This window comes from Vidua chalybeata, chromosome 5 (assembly GCF_026979565.1).
Source record: "Vidua chalybeata isolate OUT-0048 chromosome 5, bVidCha1 merged haplotype, whole genome shotgun sequence".
In the NCBI taxonomy this organism is placed as follows: Eukaryota; Metazoa; Chordata; class Aves; order Passeriformes; family Viduidae; genus Vidua; species Vidua chalybeata.
Window position 1 is genome coordinate 60,801,012 of NC_071534.1, and position 15,584 is coordinate 60,816,595.

Sequence of the window (15,584 nt, forward strand, 5' to 3'; positions counted from 1 at the left end):
GACAGGTAAGGAAAAGCCCAGATCCCTCTCTTGTATACATTCATGCTAGTGAGGAATTCCCATGAAATCAATTGGCCTGATGTATTAGCATATCATTTTTCAGTCACACCCAACATCAATTGTTTTAAATTTTTCCACAAAGCTTATGCTGTAACACACTACATTAAAATCCTGTTCAGCTCCTGAAATGCTTAAACATTAATGAGCTACATGCCACATTCCCTGGTGTGGCACTCTCAAGGCCCAAGAATAACTTCAGGTGTTTTACCAGCTTGCTTACTGTCTGCACCAGGAGCCCAGAGTGGCTAGTAGAGCCTTTAATATTTCATGAGCAGCAGCGAAGGCCGGTACCCGCTGTGTGCCAGCTCTGCCTGCAGTGCGTGCGGCGGCTGACGCGGGAGCGGTGCTGACGGCGAGGGCTTGCCATTATTACCTTGGTTATTGGCCATTTTCCTCGCGCTGGGGGAGCTGCGAGGGGGCGTCGCACCAGGCGCAGGGGCACCTTTCTGGCTGGAGGACTCTGGAGTCAGTAACAGAAGAAAGTCAGTCCTGCAGGAGCACGGCTGGCAGGGAGCTGCGGTGCCGCAGTGGGAGGGGGACTGCGAAGACGAAGGTGAGTGGGAGGGCGGCTTTTTGGCACAGGAGCGAAGGGGAACGGTGGAGGCAGTGACAGTGGATCTAGGGCACGGGCAGGCAGAAGACAGGACAGGCTGGGAATGTGGTTTTGCTCATTTCTGGTACCTCAGACAAGTGTACTCACCAAAAAGTTCTTAAATAAACTTCTTTCCTCAAGTAAGCAATGGTTCTAATGGAAGGTCATCAAATTCTCCCATTAAAGCTTTAATAGATGCTGCCACATGCATTTTTTAAGGTTCCAATGTTTTCCAGCATTTGAGACTGAGCTAGTCTAAACATCTAATTTACTACAAATACTTCATAGTGGCTTAGGTTCATTTTCTGGATATGTCTGCTTGACAGAAGAATTCGGCCCTTGTGCTCTACAGAAGATTTTCCGCCAGCTTGCATTGCAGTTCAGTGGGAAATTCCAGATGACATCAGTGAGACCAGAAATGGGCTTTTAACACATATAAGAGTGAAATGAGTTCCTGCCCTAGAACAGTTAACAGTCTTTGAGCCTTTCTCTTATTGACATAGTCAGCTCAAATGGCTTTAACTTAGGTGAATTTTTAATCCCAGAAGTAGACAAAAGGAGACAGCACAGACCGAGACAGCATGGAACAAACCAGAGCACTTATGATGATCACACCAGGGGTTGCCAGTATGTTTCCACTTCTGAAGGAAACAACACTCAGTTGTAGTATTTTTGTCAGAGGATCAAGGGACACATATTTACAATAATTTTTTTCTCAGAATGACACAAACATTCACTTTGATTTCCTCTATTTTTTTTTAAAACAGCACTGGTTTGTGCTGCCAGTATTGGGTTCTGTTTTTCCTTTCACCTTTCCCAGCCTTCACTCACCCGTGGGTAGCACCTTTCTCCTCACAGTAAGATTCACCTGCCCGTTTCGGGCAGCGTTATGCATAAGATCAATCACATATCGGTGGGTTTTGCCGGCCACTGGAATCCCATCTACATACACCAGCTCATCACCAGGATGGAGACGACCATCTCGGTCTGCTGAGCCCATGGCAATTACTGCTCCGATGAGAATCTAGGCAGCAAAGAAACAAAATCCTGTCATATATTACACTGAGCCTCCAATTTAGTGACATGAATATTGCAGTGATTTTCTCTTTCTTCTGAAATTAAGCTAGTGATTTAGCACAGGTGAAGAGGTCTCTGTGTGTCTGAAAGGTGTGCTTGTCCTCTTGTGTGTATGACTGAGGACACTTCCTCACCTTTGGTAAGAAGGTAAGGTGTTTTCTACCTGCACAGGAGAGATACACCAGAGATTCCTAATCTGAGTTCTGCTCGATATGTTCAAATCAAGATAATCTGTCTCTAAGGAAGGTTGAGTTTCTACAGACTACATTATAACAAAGACTTAAAAAAATTAATTCCATGTAAGGATCTTTTTAATTAAAAATTATCAAGTCTGTGTATTTCTTGTTGAAGGTTCTTCACTGCTGTGTGATTTAAGCACCTGGAATCATATACCTGCGGCCAGCAGTGGAAGTGACCCCACTGCACGGAGTTCAGTTTGGGACTCTTTAGGGGAAAAGAAGTACTATATTAAGTGTTATTACTTCTAATGAATGATTGCTCAGGCAGTGCTTGGTTAAAATGGAAAAAAGAGGAAAAAAAGTCAGCTTGTTCTGGGCAGATGTTGTTTTCCCAAATCGACATTTAAATGTAGTTTGTATGGGACATATAAACTAGTGAAACATCTGTCCAAAACCTTGTAATGACTTTCTCCACCTTCTATGCAGATAATTTCACATAATTTCTTAGAAGAAGATGTATATATTTTTCCCCGTGGAATAACTGGTAGAACAGTTGAGATTGATTCAAACAAAACCTGCTTTCTTTGAAAGAATATTAAAGCATTCACAGAGCGTGTTTCGAATTTTCTGTTCTCTTTTTCAGTCTGAGAGTGAGCACAAAATGATGGATATGACATGCCATGTGACAATCTGCTTTAAATAATAAAAGATAAAAGCTATGAAGCATTGCTTTTCATGATGAGTTGCAAAGGCTAGATGTGGTAGTCACACAGGTGGGCCTGTGGTTTTTTTGTGGTCTTAGCTGCAGAGTTGCAAGTATCTCAGCATAGTGTTTAAATGAAATCCCCTATGGAGCCTGGATAATTTTCCCCAGTTTTTCACTTCCCTTTGGCTTACTTTTGCTTTCAAAACTTAGCAAAGAGAGAACATGATGTGGCTTTTTCCTGCTTTCAGGTATTCCTGGTCTCCTGTTAAGCAGTGCCAGGCTGAGTGGCTAGACAGGCTGTTTCAGGTTCTCCATTCTGTTCTTCAAATGGTGAAAAAATATTAAAAAAGCTTTGGGAAATACTTTGTGCAAAATTTAACCATGAAATATGAATTTATGCTCTTTTACTGGAAAGAAGAAAAACTCTCCGAGGTTACATTTAGCTAGATATCCACAAAGTATTCTCAAAACATTTGAGAATCAGGCATCTCACATGAGTAAGAATTTCTTCCTAGTTATTTTGAGAAGAGATGGGTGATAACCCTCTGCAGCTTGGGAGATTGTAGGGATTGGCTTCCTCCTTTGGTTTTGTTGAACATTTGCAGTTTTTTCATAATTTTCTGACAAAATATTAAACAATTTGAGCACCTTTAACCTTTGTATAAACAAAATGCAGGTAATAGCATAGTAGGTCATCAGTATACACAGCAAACTAGAAAAAATCTTTCTAGTTCTAAATAATTATTGCTGATATTTCACATGTTCACCATGTAATGTGATTGTGTTACTCATCTCAGTGTCGGATTCCTAACACAAGCAGCAGATACTTCATACTTTAAACACTTCAACTAGGTGTGTTTGTCAAGATGTGGCTTCCATATCTATTATTTGGTATATTTAATAGCAAGAATAACTTAATTTTCCTACTTTTTCATTTTCTGTGTCTAAGAATTTGTTTCTTATGCAGTATCTGCTCTTGTTTCATGGCTAAGAAGTTGCCCTAATAGTTATCAATTCTACACGTAGAGCACAAATTGAAAATATATATATCAGGACAATATTACCTCTGAAATGCAGTTTCATACTGGCATGAGATTGCTTTGATTGCATGAGAAGAAGGATGATGGCATTAAAGAGTGTGTTGTAGAGAAAAAAGAAAAGTTTCACCTATTGTTTGAGATTAAACAGGACAAATTCTGGGATTAGGATAATTGTGGCTGAGCCTAATCTGAAATTAAAGCCTATATCTATTAATTTATACAGGTTAATCTGCTTTGATACTGACTTTCTTTGTGATTCTTGGTAATTATCTGAATTTGTATTTTAGTTTCTCTGAATATAACACAGTAGCTTCATAGGCACATAGCAAAATTTAAGTATATGCACATAAAGGGTGATTCACCTATTTTTAAGTGTCAGTGATGTCTAAATCCAAGCTAATTACCTGATCTCTGTCTAATACTGTTAAAATAGGACTTCCCAAGGCATGGCCTTATCCTAACATTTTACCCTATGGACATCTATGTCTTAGAAATGTAGAAAGATACTCAGAATATATCTTGGCACTGATAATAAAAAGAATACAAACATATATCTTAAGGATATTTTTGAGAAAAATTCCAGTCTGTCCGTGTTGAAAAGGTAAAACTCTTAAGAGAAACTATGTATATGTTCCTGTGATACTGAGTTTGAGCTGCACAAATGTATGCAAAATACATCTCCCCTTTGGGACAGCAATTTGAAACTTCACTAAAGTTCCAATTTATATGTTTTTGCAACCTTTCAGTAATATTATAATTCACCATAACAGAGTCAGATTATCCCTAAATCCTCAAGTAACTGGGAGATGTGATAAATAGATGTTGTAGTGCAATATTTTAAGATTTGAGAGGTGATTTGAACTGGCACAACTCACAGTCTTGATATTTGAAATTTCTCAATAAATTTAAGTATTTCCTTTAAAAGCATTTTTATGCATACAAATATGAAAAGTGGAGTAGTACAGCAGTATTTTCTTCTTCTAAGGTGCCAGGTACCTGATATAACTAGAAGGAAACTAAGCTACAGTCCCTCTATAGTGTCAGTATTATCCTTCTAAAATAACTTTATTTGGATTCTACTTCTTTGAAAAAGTTATTGCCTTATGGTGAAGAATCCATATTCCTTTTTAGAAATCAAACCACAAAGACAAAAGCTTCCTTTTGTTCTGTGCTACCTGACTGCACAGCAGGAGAACTGAAATAAAAATTTCAAAGCATCTCAGTTCTTGTTTCATAGGAAAAGCAGGGGTTTGGAGAACAGGCAAAAACTGCTTCTGCTTTTCTGGAGGTGAAAGGAATGGGCTGCAGGTGGGCTGTCCATGGGGGGGCAGGGAAGCAGTGGAGGAGAGAGAATAGAGTTAAGAAGTCTTGTACTTTGAATATGAAATAGAAGGACACCCAAAAGAGTACATCTGTTGTGTTTATTGGTGTTAAATTTGAGCAGTGAAAACAAGATGGGCAACCACAAGGGAGTGAGAATTGAAAATCCCAGCACTGCAACACTTAATTCTAAGAAGGTGTCTTTTTGCCTTGTACAATCCTCAGCTTCGAGTTAGGCTCTTCTTAACTCCTGGGGATTTTGAGAAATGTTTGCAAAGACACATAAAGCCCATTGGATTGAAAAGTCTTGGGGAAAAGTGCTTTTGTATGTGCAAATGGAATAGAGATAGCAACCTAGAGGCTAAGGGCAGGCTGAGAGCAATTGTTCAATAGGAGAGTGAGATCTGTTAGAGGGTGGTTCACAGAGGGCGGTGTTTTTGGTCCTGCTCTCCAAAAATAGCAAGGTGCTTATCTCTGCCCTTGATATCCAGCTATTGCTCTTTGACTTCAGACAGTAAAGTCAAGTCAGTCCTTTGCTGAAGAGACACTAGAAAGAGCTGATCCTCTGTAATTCTTCAGTGCATAATGCATGTAGCTGCAGGGCAAAAGGCTTGCTTCAAAATTTCTTTTCTACTGGACTGCTGAGCAGACTGAGAGACTCAAGTCTCTCACAACTCCAGCATGTATTATGGATAGGAACTACCAGAATATGAGATATTCTCCATGAGTTTTCTCTTAGTCCTATGTGTTGAAATCATTCAGTTTTATATAAATAATCATCTTTTAGATAAGGCATTTGAGCTGCACTTTTCCTCATGAGATTGTCATAAACCTCCAACAAGCAGAGCCAGTCAGATGCCTAGTCTGTGACTGCTTAATTATCCATTTGTAATGAAAAAACACTAAAGGAGACACAAGAGAGCCCCTCACAAAATATTTAGCAGCCCTTTAGCCACTTTCCTGGGAGATAGGAAATGCCATTAGACATTACTGTCCAGAACGGGTAGAAGGAGATTTCCAAATCTTCCTAGAAGATAGAATGGTTTGGGTTGGAAAGGACATCAAAAATCCTCTAACTCCAATCTCCTTGCCATGCCATGGGCAGGGACACATTCCACTACACCATGTTGCTCAAAGCTCCACCCAACCTGGTCTTAAAGGTAGTGCCTTTCTAGTGCCATTTCCTAACAGTCTAAAAAGATAAATTGGAATATTTCCACTAACACCTCACAGATTTCCTTTTTGGCTTCACCCAGTATGTGTGCTTTGAGAACTTAAACTGTCTGGCCCATCCAGAAGGGACAGGAAAAATGCTCAGTTGGAAAATGTGCAGATGATGGCTCAGTGGACTCATTTTATGTGCACTGGGACATGCTCCACAGAAGGAAGTTACATATCAGAGGGTCTACAGGCACACTGCAAGTGTAGAGGATGAAGCAGTGTTGTCTTGGAGTTCTTCTGAGCAGCTATACTTTATATTTGAAAAACCATTGAAATCACTTATTCTAAACTAGACTGAATTTCAAATAGCACTTGAAGCATCTTTTTTAGAATACACTGCATTATTTTCTTTTTATGTGAGATATCAGTAAACTGTTAAGATTTATCAGTACTTTGACAGATGTTGACAATTTTAAAATACAAGAGCTTCTTTGTTTCTCAAAGCATTATGCTAGTTAACCTTAGGGCTTGAATGAAAAAGACACTATTCTGTATTAATTTGAATATGGAATATATAAATTATTGACTAGGGAATATAAAAATCTAATAATTAATTATACATTATCTCAGAAATTTGGTAACACAAGACTCAGATTGCTTAAAATTGTGGTAGTAAAGCACTATCATTATTGACTTGAGATTAGTCCTAGCTGTCAGACTATAGTTACAGCATTGAGGTTTTTCTGAAATAGTACTAATTCTGCCTGCTCTCAAAATTATAGTATTTAGATAGATCAGTAATTTATAAAAATACTTACACATTTGTGGTATGTCATGCACATTTAACCCTTATTTTCGGGCTTCTATACTGTTTCTTTTAAATATTATGCATAAGATATATTTTATATTATATTTTATTAGCAAACCATCTATGTTCATTTTGTTACCTGTTATTTGGTTACAGGGGTGCCTCCCTCCTAATGGTATAAAGCTATCATTTTTATGCCTGTTGCCTCACATGATGTTGTCATTTAACATGGAACATTGACTATCACTCCCTGGTAAGGTCTTCTGTTTCGGGAAATAAACTGCATTGTTGACTGTGTCTTTTAACCACACGCATACATTTTGCATACAAGTTGTCTACTCTGAACATGGTTATGGATAATCTTACATAATTGGATTTTTGGAATCTTCTGCTTAAACTTGATTTTGAAAAGTCCAGATTAAGAGATGCCGGGACACACTCTGCAGTAATGGGATGAGTGATGCTGTTTCCACCTTAATGCCTTCTTATTCTAACTTAATTCTCAGATATGAAAAACCTGAGAGTTCTGTTTTTTTTTTTGTGGATGAATAAAAGTAATTTTACTTGTAGCCTTAACATGGCGTTCATTTGGGTTCATTTGTGTAGTAATATTTTTCTGACCTTTACACAGATTGTAGAATGTGGAAGGAAAAGGAAAATCAGGAAGAAATAACTCACAGGCTGCCCAGGCTCATCTCCTCCCAGGATCCTGAAGCCAAACCCAGACTCCATTCTCCGAAGGTGAACATCCAGCTCCTTATAATCGGGACCTGGTTTAAGGAGAAATCCCATTGAGCAAAGCATTTTGGTATTATCTTGAGAATTTGCACCAACCCCTCCCACCTTGTGTTTATTGCACGTGACTAACGGCATCCTGGTTGGAGCTGGTGGAAAAAAATGGGCCACAAACAAGGAGGAGAATTGAAAATGTAGAATGTCTCTTAGAGGGTGCTTATGTTCAGTAGAATACACTAAACCAAACTAGAATACATTCACAGAAGAACAATATGGAAAAGTCTGTCCAAAATAGACATTAAAAATGTGTCTTCTTCCTAAAACTGACTGTATGGATTAATGTTCATCCACCTCTGGTCTTTAATTTGTCTTTTTCTTGCAGTTCATTAAATCCTACAAAGAATAAACTGAAATGGGAGACAGAGATACACAAGTCCAACTCACAAAATATGAAAATTATTACACGTCATTTAAGTTCCAAATACAGATATATATATGACTTTTTATATAATGTAGCTTTTAAGTATTCCACTTCCAGGTAATACCCTCAATAAGGAGTTTTGATGAAAATTATCATTATAAACCCCTCAGTCTCAGAGTTTAAATTGAAAGCTAACATCATTAACTTGAACTCCTTAGTGCTACTCAATTAAAGTCTCAACAGCTTTGTGAATCAATAAGGTTGCATTTCCATATGCCTGCCTAACATGTCTTTAGACATATATTATGTCCCGTAATAGATCAGTTGAGGAATATAGAGTCTTTTAAAAGTCAGTTTCTTATTAAAGTGTCTTTAGCTTCACTTGAAAGAACACAGTATTCTGAGACAATAATAATATTAAAAGAAATAATTTAAAATATTATAAAGGGAAAGTGTAAGCATTTAGAGAACTAAGAAGTTGTCTGTTGTGACTATCCCTGTCTGCATGCTCAGAGATGCTTTAAGCTCATCACCTAAAGCAGTGATTGACAGGAATGGTCTTTCTTATGGATTGCACTCTGGTCTATACATTTTTGGACAGTGCCAGCTTGTTGCTGACCCCAATAGAAAAAAGGGATGACCAAGTTTATTTCAGCAAACTGCTCATAAGTGTCTCCAGTTGTGCCTTGTTCCCTCAGGATGGGAGGGATTACAGATGGCTGAAATATGGTACTACAACAGCTCTCACTTGTAGATCTCCCCTCAGAGCCACCAGTGTGCACCTCATAAACTGTGGAATTTGGCAAGTGCCATGTGTAGTCTGGGATTAAAGCCTGATTTGTTTCAGTCAGGTACTATTGCAAAGACACGTACAGAACGACAGGTACTGGCTCCATACTATGACTGTGCAATAAAAAAATCCTCTGTAAACAGCAGCACATTAATGCTGTAAACAGTGCATTATTTCAACCGTCAGTTTTGGTGAAAGTGAGACTGAATCACAAATATTTCAATTGGTAAAATAAAAGTATTACCTTTCCCTACCAACTTTCTTCTCATATATTGAGAAGACAAACCCAAACAGAACCAAACAGCTTATTATACCGACTTTTTCCATTTATTTGATGTGTCTCAACACTAAGGAGCAAATGAATTCTGGGTGTGTACAGTACATTAGCTTAATGCAAATAATTTAAAAGTTGTGAGAGGCAAAGGAATTTCAGATGAAAGCAGTACTTTACCTGGTTTTCTGTGCCTACAAGGATGGAGCTCAGCACTAGGGAGATGGTTTTGTAGATAGACACAGCATGATCACTATTTGTAACCCAGGTTTAACACTCAAAGGCACTGTTTCCAGCAGTCTGTCACAACCCGAGCACTGCCTTTATTGTGTACAAGTGAATGAATATGCACATTTGGGAATACAATAAGAAAATGAAAGAATGTCAGGCTGTGAAGAATGCTTGCTCTGGCAAACCGAGATGAAAATGTCCCTCAGATACACTGACAAAGCTGAGCCAAACCGGTGTTGGCAACAGACTCTAAAACAAGGGGCATTATTTATTTTTTAAAAGATGCTGTTTTTCTACCCCATTTAGAGTGGAATAGATAAACCAGCTTGACCATGAAAAAGTTTAGGCTAAAAAATGCTGTATAGGGGCATACTTTTCTATGAGCTCTAACAGTTTGGAAGCCTTTGGATTATTTGAGTGGGCTACAATGCTCCTTCCCAAAGACTTGGAATTCTGTGGAGCCCATTGTCTGCCAACAGGACACTGAAAACTGATTTTAAAAAATAATGTTATTTTCTGTCCCGCTAAGGAAAAAAAAAAACACTGGAAAGGATCCCTGGGCCATCAAGTCTAGCTTTCTGTTATTGCAAACCTCTGCAAGCAAACAGCACACAAACCTTACCAGTAAAGACATAGGCAAAGAAGACACTGGCAACTGAGCTTGTTTGTGGCCTTTGTCACTAGGTCACACACTTTGCATTAATATCAAAGTATCAAAGTATAATATCAAAGTATCTCCAGTGACTGACTGGTACACAAACCTGTGTGCTGTTTCAGCTTTCATGCTGGGTATGATATGACCGCACTGATCATCTTTCCACTGCTCTGGACATAGCTACACCATAGGTTCCTGAACTTACATCTCTGAAAGTGGACCTGACTTTACCCTTGGTTTATGTGCTTAAGTGATACATGAAATAAGACAGAAGACTTATTGCAAGGCTCTCCAATAATATTCATCTTTCAGTCCAGATTCTTCTAGTAGAATTGCTTAGCTGCTTTCTAGCCATTTGTCTTTACATTTCATGCTAAGCACTTTTCCAGGCTAATATGGAAGTATTACAATTATAACTGGCATTTTGGAAAATGGAAAGTATAGATTAATTAAGCACATACCACTTGTTCAGTGTAAAAGAATCAGTTACCAGTTAGTCTGTCCAACCAACTTTTGCTAAGCTCCCTTTGCATAGTTCTCAGTTTATCTTCATATTGGCAGTTAGTCTTTGATCAAAAACATGCTCTAAAGCCTTGCTGCTGCTGAGATCCTTTTTGTCTTATTTTTGAATGACAAGTAAGTTGTTCACTACTTTGTGCTTTTTCATAGGTGCACATATTTGATAGATTTACTAAAATCCCCTATGATTATGTGGCAGCAGTTTCAATATTCCTGAATATACATTGATGAAGTATTCTTACCCATTTAAATGATTACATTTCATCTGATATTCCTTTAGTGCTTGCTTCTCCAAGATTCTGGTACTTTTTTGTTCCTCACAAAGGATTTTTAGATAGACTAAATTTTGTGTTTTCTTACTGGAGCAGATTTTCAGTTGATCATACAGAGAAAATTACCTCTACTTACAGAAAATGACACTCCTGTGCCTTGCAATATACTACAAACTGTTGGTTAATATAACTTCATTATGAAAAAATGTGTCTTTTTGTTTTCTCTTGCTAACCTAGATTAGCACCTTGTGGTTCATGCCAAGTAAGAAGCAATGAATAGGCTTGCAGACAAGCCAATACTGAATTAACACTGTCTTTTCCAGTTTGCTTATCCTTCCAGTCAGCTTAATGTAGCTTAATGACCTGTCTCCTTCCAGTTTTACTGAGAGTTTCACCTTAAAGTCAATATTTTTGCTCATGTAATATGGGTACCCTCTGCCAGAGTGACAATGCTCCCTGTCCTTCCTTGTCTCTACACATTTATATTAGAAAAAGAACTTTAACATTGCCTGATAGTAACTTAATTATCTTTTTTTTAAATGGTTATACCACTTTTTTTCTTCTTTTTGTATGAAGGAAAACTTTTTTTAACAGTTCATTTGGCCTGGAAGAAAAAAAAATCACACCCATTCACTTTGCTGGGCTATAAAACCAGCTGGCTCCCCCATGAATTTGAGAATGGTATTGGACAAGCTGTGATCTGATCATTGCTGCACAGTGAAGATGGTAAAGAGCGTTGGGAAATTCTTTCTGGTTCCTGAATGATGGGAGATTTGCTTTAAATGCAATGGTACCAGAATAGATTGTTACTGAACAATAGTGAGATTTCACGGGTGAAGATGTGATTATTAACTCCCAGCTACTTTTCTGCATTGTACTTATCTGAATCTCTGGGTGGACAATACACTGAGATGCAAGCACGCAGTTGTTTCTTAAATGTTGAGAAAATATACACCTGAAAATGCTTAATTAATTTGCTGTGTGAGACAAGTTGAACAAATGTTATGTCATTTTACAGTGAAAAACCTGGTATTTGGGATGATCCTGTAAATGTTGATATAAAATTTTTATTAAATCTCTTCTATATTGCAATTAAAGGAAAGACGAAGTGATTTCCTGTAATAATTTTACAGTCTTTCTGGGCGTATTCAGCTACCTACTGAAAATAAAAACCTATTTGGACTCCTTTGCTGAAGATGGTGAAGATTTTTGTTTCATACAAATAATTATAAATTGTGAATTGGGATCGACACAAAACTACAATAACTTCATCTGAGTTTCAGATGCTCTTGAAAGACATGAAAAGCTTGAAAACAGTCATGGATCTGCTGCTCTGCAATGTAAGTAGCTTTTTAAAAAAGCATACATATTCCCTCTTGATATTTATAGAGAGGAAAGCTGGCAAATAAAAAATTCAGTATGAAAATCATCAAAGAAAAGAAAAAAGAACTGGTGTGCTAACAGAGTAATTCAATGTATAAACCCTACTGTGTTATGCAAAACCAGTCTAATGTTATATTTAATTTAGGATCTCTGTCCAGCTTGTGTAGGACTAGAAAAACTTTGATAGGCTTGTCAAAACAGCCCTTTTTTTTTCCTTTTTTTTTTGTATGGGATGCCTGTTTTAACTTAGCATGATAACACTGGGAAATCAAATATTGCTGTTTTTTAAAAAAGTCCATTGCCATTTGCCACAAGATCAGTGTTGACTCAAAACCCCAAAAATATCTTGATTTTGAAAGCTTTTTCTTTTACATCTTTACAGCACAAGATATAAGTATGAGAGCAAGGAATTGGTGATAGAATTAAGACAGAATTAAATTCAGATATAAAAAAAATATTTGGCTTAGATTTGGGCATGAGCTATAGAGATATACTTTTATGCTAAAGAGTGAACACTAATATGAAAGTACACATAAAACACAGTAAAACATAAACAAAAACTGGCTGAGGAAAAAGAAATGCCTTTCCTTGCTCAAAATGCAAATCTATTATAAGAAGATTTGGCATAAGCATTCTACAACCCCACAAAGATCATACACAATAAAATGGTGACTGGGCAGTCATGACTGTCCATCATTTTGAGAAATGATTAAAAAAAGAAGAATAGTTAAAACATAAAATGAAGGACAACTAGTTTACAGAAAACAAAGGCTGAAGAATACTTGCCAGAGGAATCCGCTCGAAAACCAGTCCTGGGCAGCACTTGTTCTGAATAGGAAAATGGGGAATTAAAGGTGAAATACATTTCTCAAGTTATTTAAAGATGCAGCATCAATTTCTCTGCTATGTTTTGAATTACTAAAATGCATTTTCTATTTTTTCTTGAAATTTTGTTTTCTCCTCCCCTCCTTCTTTACTTTCCATGTGGTACATGTAGATATTCCTGCTAGATTGAGACCTCCCTGGCCATTTCTGTGCAAAGTGAAAAAGATGGTGAGGTGGTAATGTTTCTTTAACACAATGTATGTTCTGATGAAGATAAAATTTTTAGTTGTTTAAAACTGTGAAAAATAGTGACAATATTTGTGCTTATTCAAGTACAGCAATAAAAGGGGAAGTTTAATGGTGTGTTTGGATGACTTGACCTCAGATGGCTTGACCCCTGCTTCTATACAACTCCATTGCAAAGTATCTTTCATCATCAAGATGAGGAAGATTTTTCCAGAGGGACGTATGTTGCCAATAAGAACAACTGATTGTAGATGAAGGGAAATGCACATAAATCTCTTTAAGATACTTTATACGCAGGTAGTTTCAAAGTATTTGTATTTCACTATATGAAGTGCAGCAATTAACTGTCTTGTTCTCATATTGAACTACTTTGCTTGCATTAGAGGAATCTGGATGAGTCCATAGCTGAATTCAGTCATGCTTTCTTTGCTAATTTTGAAATGTTCTGAATTTCTGTTTTATTATTTTGACAGCACCCAGAGTGAATTGCAAAACATTCCAAAACATTTTGTTGTGTGTATTGGCCTACACACAACAAAAGGGCGAATCAGGTATCCCATTTATGTGACTCTAAGCCAGAATATCATACCATGCATGTTTCATGCTCTAAAGGAGGTAAGGTCTTTCATAACAGCATTTGTAGGACAGTGATGCAACCTATGAGTATACACCATCTTCCTAAGACAGAAAGGTATGGTAAGAGACATAATACAGTGTTTCTTCTGTGGGAAGCTGTGTACCACTTTGAAAAAGTTTAGATTAAAGCCACCTGCCTTCTGGTGGACTGCCTCCTAAAGGCAGCATGGGCTGCAATGGCAGCAGCTGAGTGATTCAGAGATCTCTTGAGATAATACTGAACTGGTTGTTGCAAGGCAAAGATATTTTCCAAAAGATGGCTCCCAAGAATGGAGATGTCTTAAAGATTTTTGGTAAGGATGTTTAGATAACAGCCTTGACCTGTCCAAATCTAGGTCAACTGAATGGGGACATTAATTTGGATTTGGTGTTCCTGTTGCATTTGTGTTTACTGTCTATGTTGAGTTGTGTCACGTGGGCTATGCTGTTTTACTTTATAGGTGGCTGCATGTCTTTACTTTGATGGTTAAAGGAGACAATTCCTTCATGCACTTCAGATTTTGTTCAGTAATTTGGGAGACGTGCTATCTAAATGTAAAATATTGCACCAGCACAGCTCCTGAAAACCAAAACCTTTGGAACTGATGCTGTTCCACTGCAAACTTGGAGAAATTATTTTTTTTTACTCACAGCCTTTCAAGATTTTAATGGAACTCTTAAAAGAGCCAAAATTATTTTAATGTAGAGAAAGCAATTTCATCTTCATAGTCTCGATAAACTTTTAGGTTTGAAGATACACAAGCTTTTTCTCTTGGTCATTCATCTAGAATTGTTCTTTAGAGCTGCTGTAAGATTGGTTCATTCTGTTTCCATTTCTGCTTGCAGGCACTCTAATATCACTCAGAACTACTGGCCTCAGGCAGCAAAGTGAAAGAATCACCACCATTCTCAAACTGTGACCAATTAGAGAACAACTTGCTGTGTTGAGACAGACAGCTACATATTTTAAGTAAGTGAGCAGTGTCCTTTTTAGGGAACTGCTATTTGTGGTCAAGCAAAAGTGCCTGTCAATGAGGTGGTTCCTTCAAAGCTAATCTCATGAAGTCTGATATAGCTTTTGTTCCTTTGCCTTGCAGAACTTCATGTAGATTCTCACAGTGCTAATTATCACCTTGCAATCAACCATTCAGCACCTAGCATGTGTTTCCACTGTAGCTTAGGAATTCACACACTTGAAAATTGGAACTGTGCTATGCTGAAGATGCTGAGACAAGCCCTAAAGTTTTTAAATGTCTGATCACCAGAAAGATAAACCTAGGTGCAGATTTGTGGTTTTGGTAACCATAGCAAAGCAATGTTCATATTAGGAAGAATCTGCTGTCAGTAGTATGGATCTCTGTGTAGTACACATAATTGTGATAATGTCACTGACACTTTGGAAAACAAAATATATCCTCTAAATAGCTGTGCTCATGTGACAAGCAAACTGTTAGCAAATAGTAGAAAACTTCAAAGAACCTTTAACAGAGAGGAAGGGACTCAATTAGCACTGTTTCCATCTGTAAAATGCAGAGATAAGTAGTTTTTTTTCAAAACTCACCTAATTCTGTTCTCAGAGACCCTACAGAAAAGCAACTTCCAACAGAGGAGGAAGGACTGCTGGGCCTGGTCCTCAGCTGAGCAGAATACATGTCATTTGTGCACATCTTGGTGCCTT

The 15,584-nt window shown here is 37.6% G+C and overlaps 1 protein-coding gene across 1 annotated transcript in view; it reads right to left on the reverse strand.

Annotated features, from left to right (window-relative positions):
- MAGI2 (membrane associated guanylate kinase, WW and PDZ domain containing 2) overlaps positions 1-15,584 on the reverse strand; it is a 700,150-nt gene that overhangs the window by 62,718 nt on the left and 621,848 nt on the right. Inside the window, exons 13-16 of the mRNA XM_053942436.1 lie at positions 13,007-13,048; positions 7,622-7,713; positions 1,484-1,676; positions 434-520 (exon numbers count right to left, since the gene is read on the reverse strand). Coding sequence (XP_053798411.1) covers positions 434-520; positions 1,484-1,676; positions 7,622-7,713; positions 13,007-13,048 — 414 coding nt within the window. The remainder of the gene's footprint in view (positions 1-433; positions 521-1,483; positions 1,677-7,621; positions 7,714-13,006; positions 13,049-15,584) is intronic.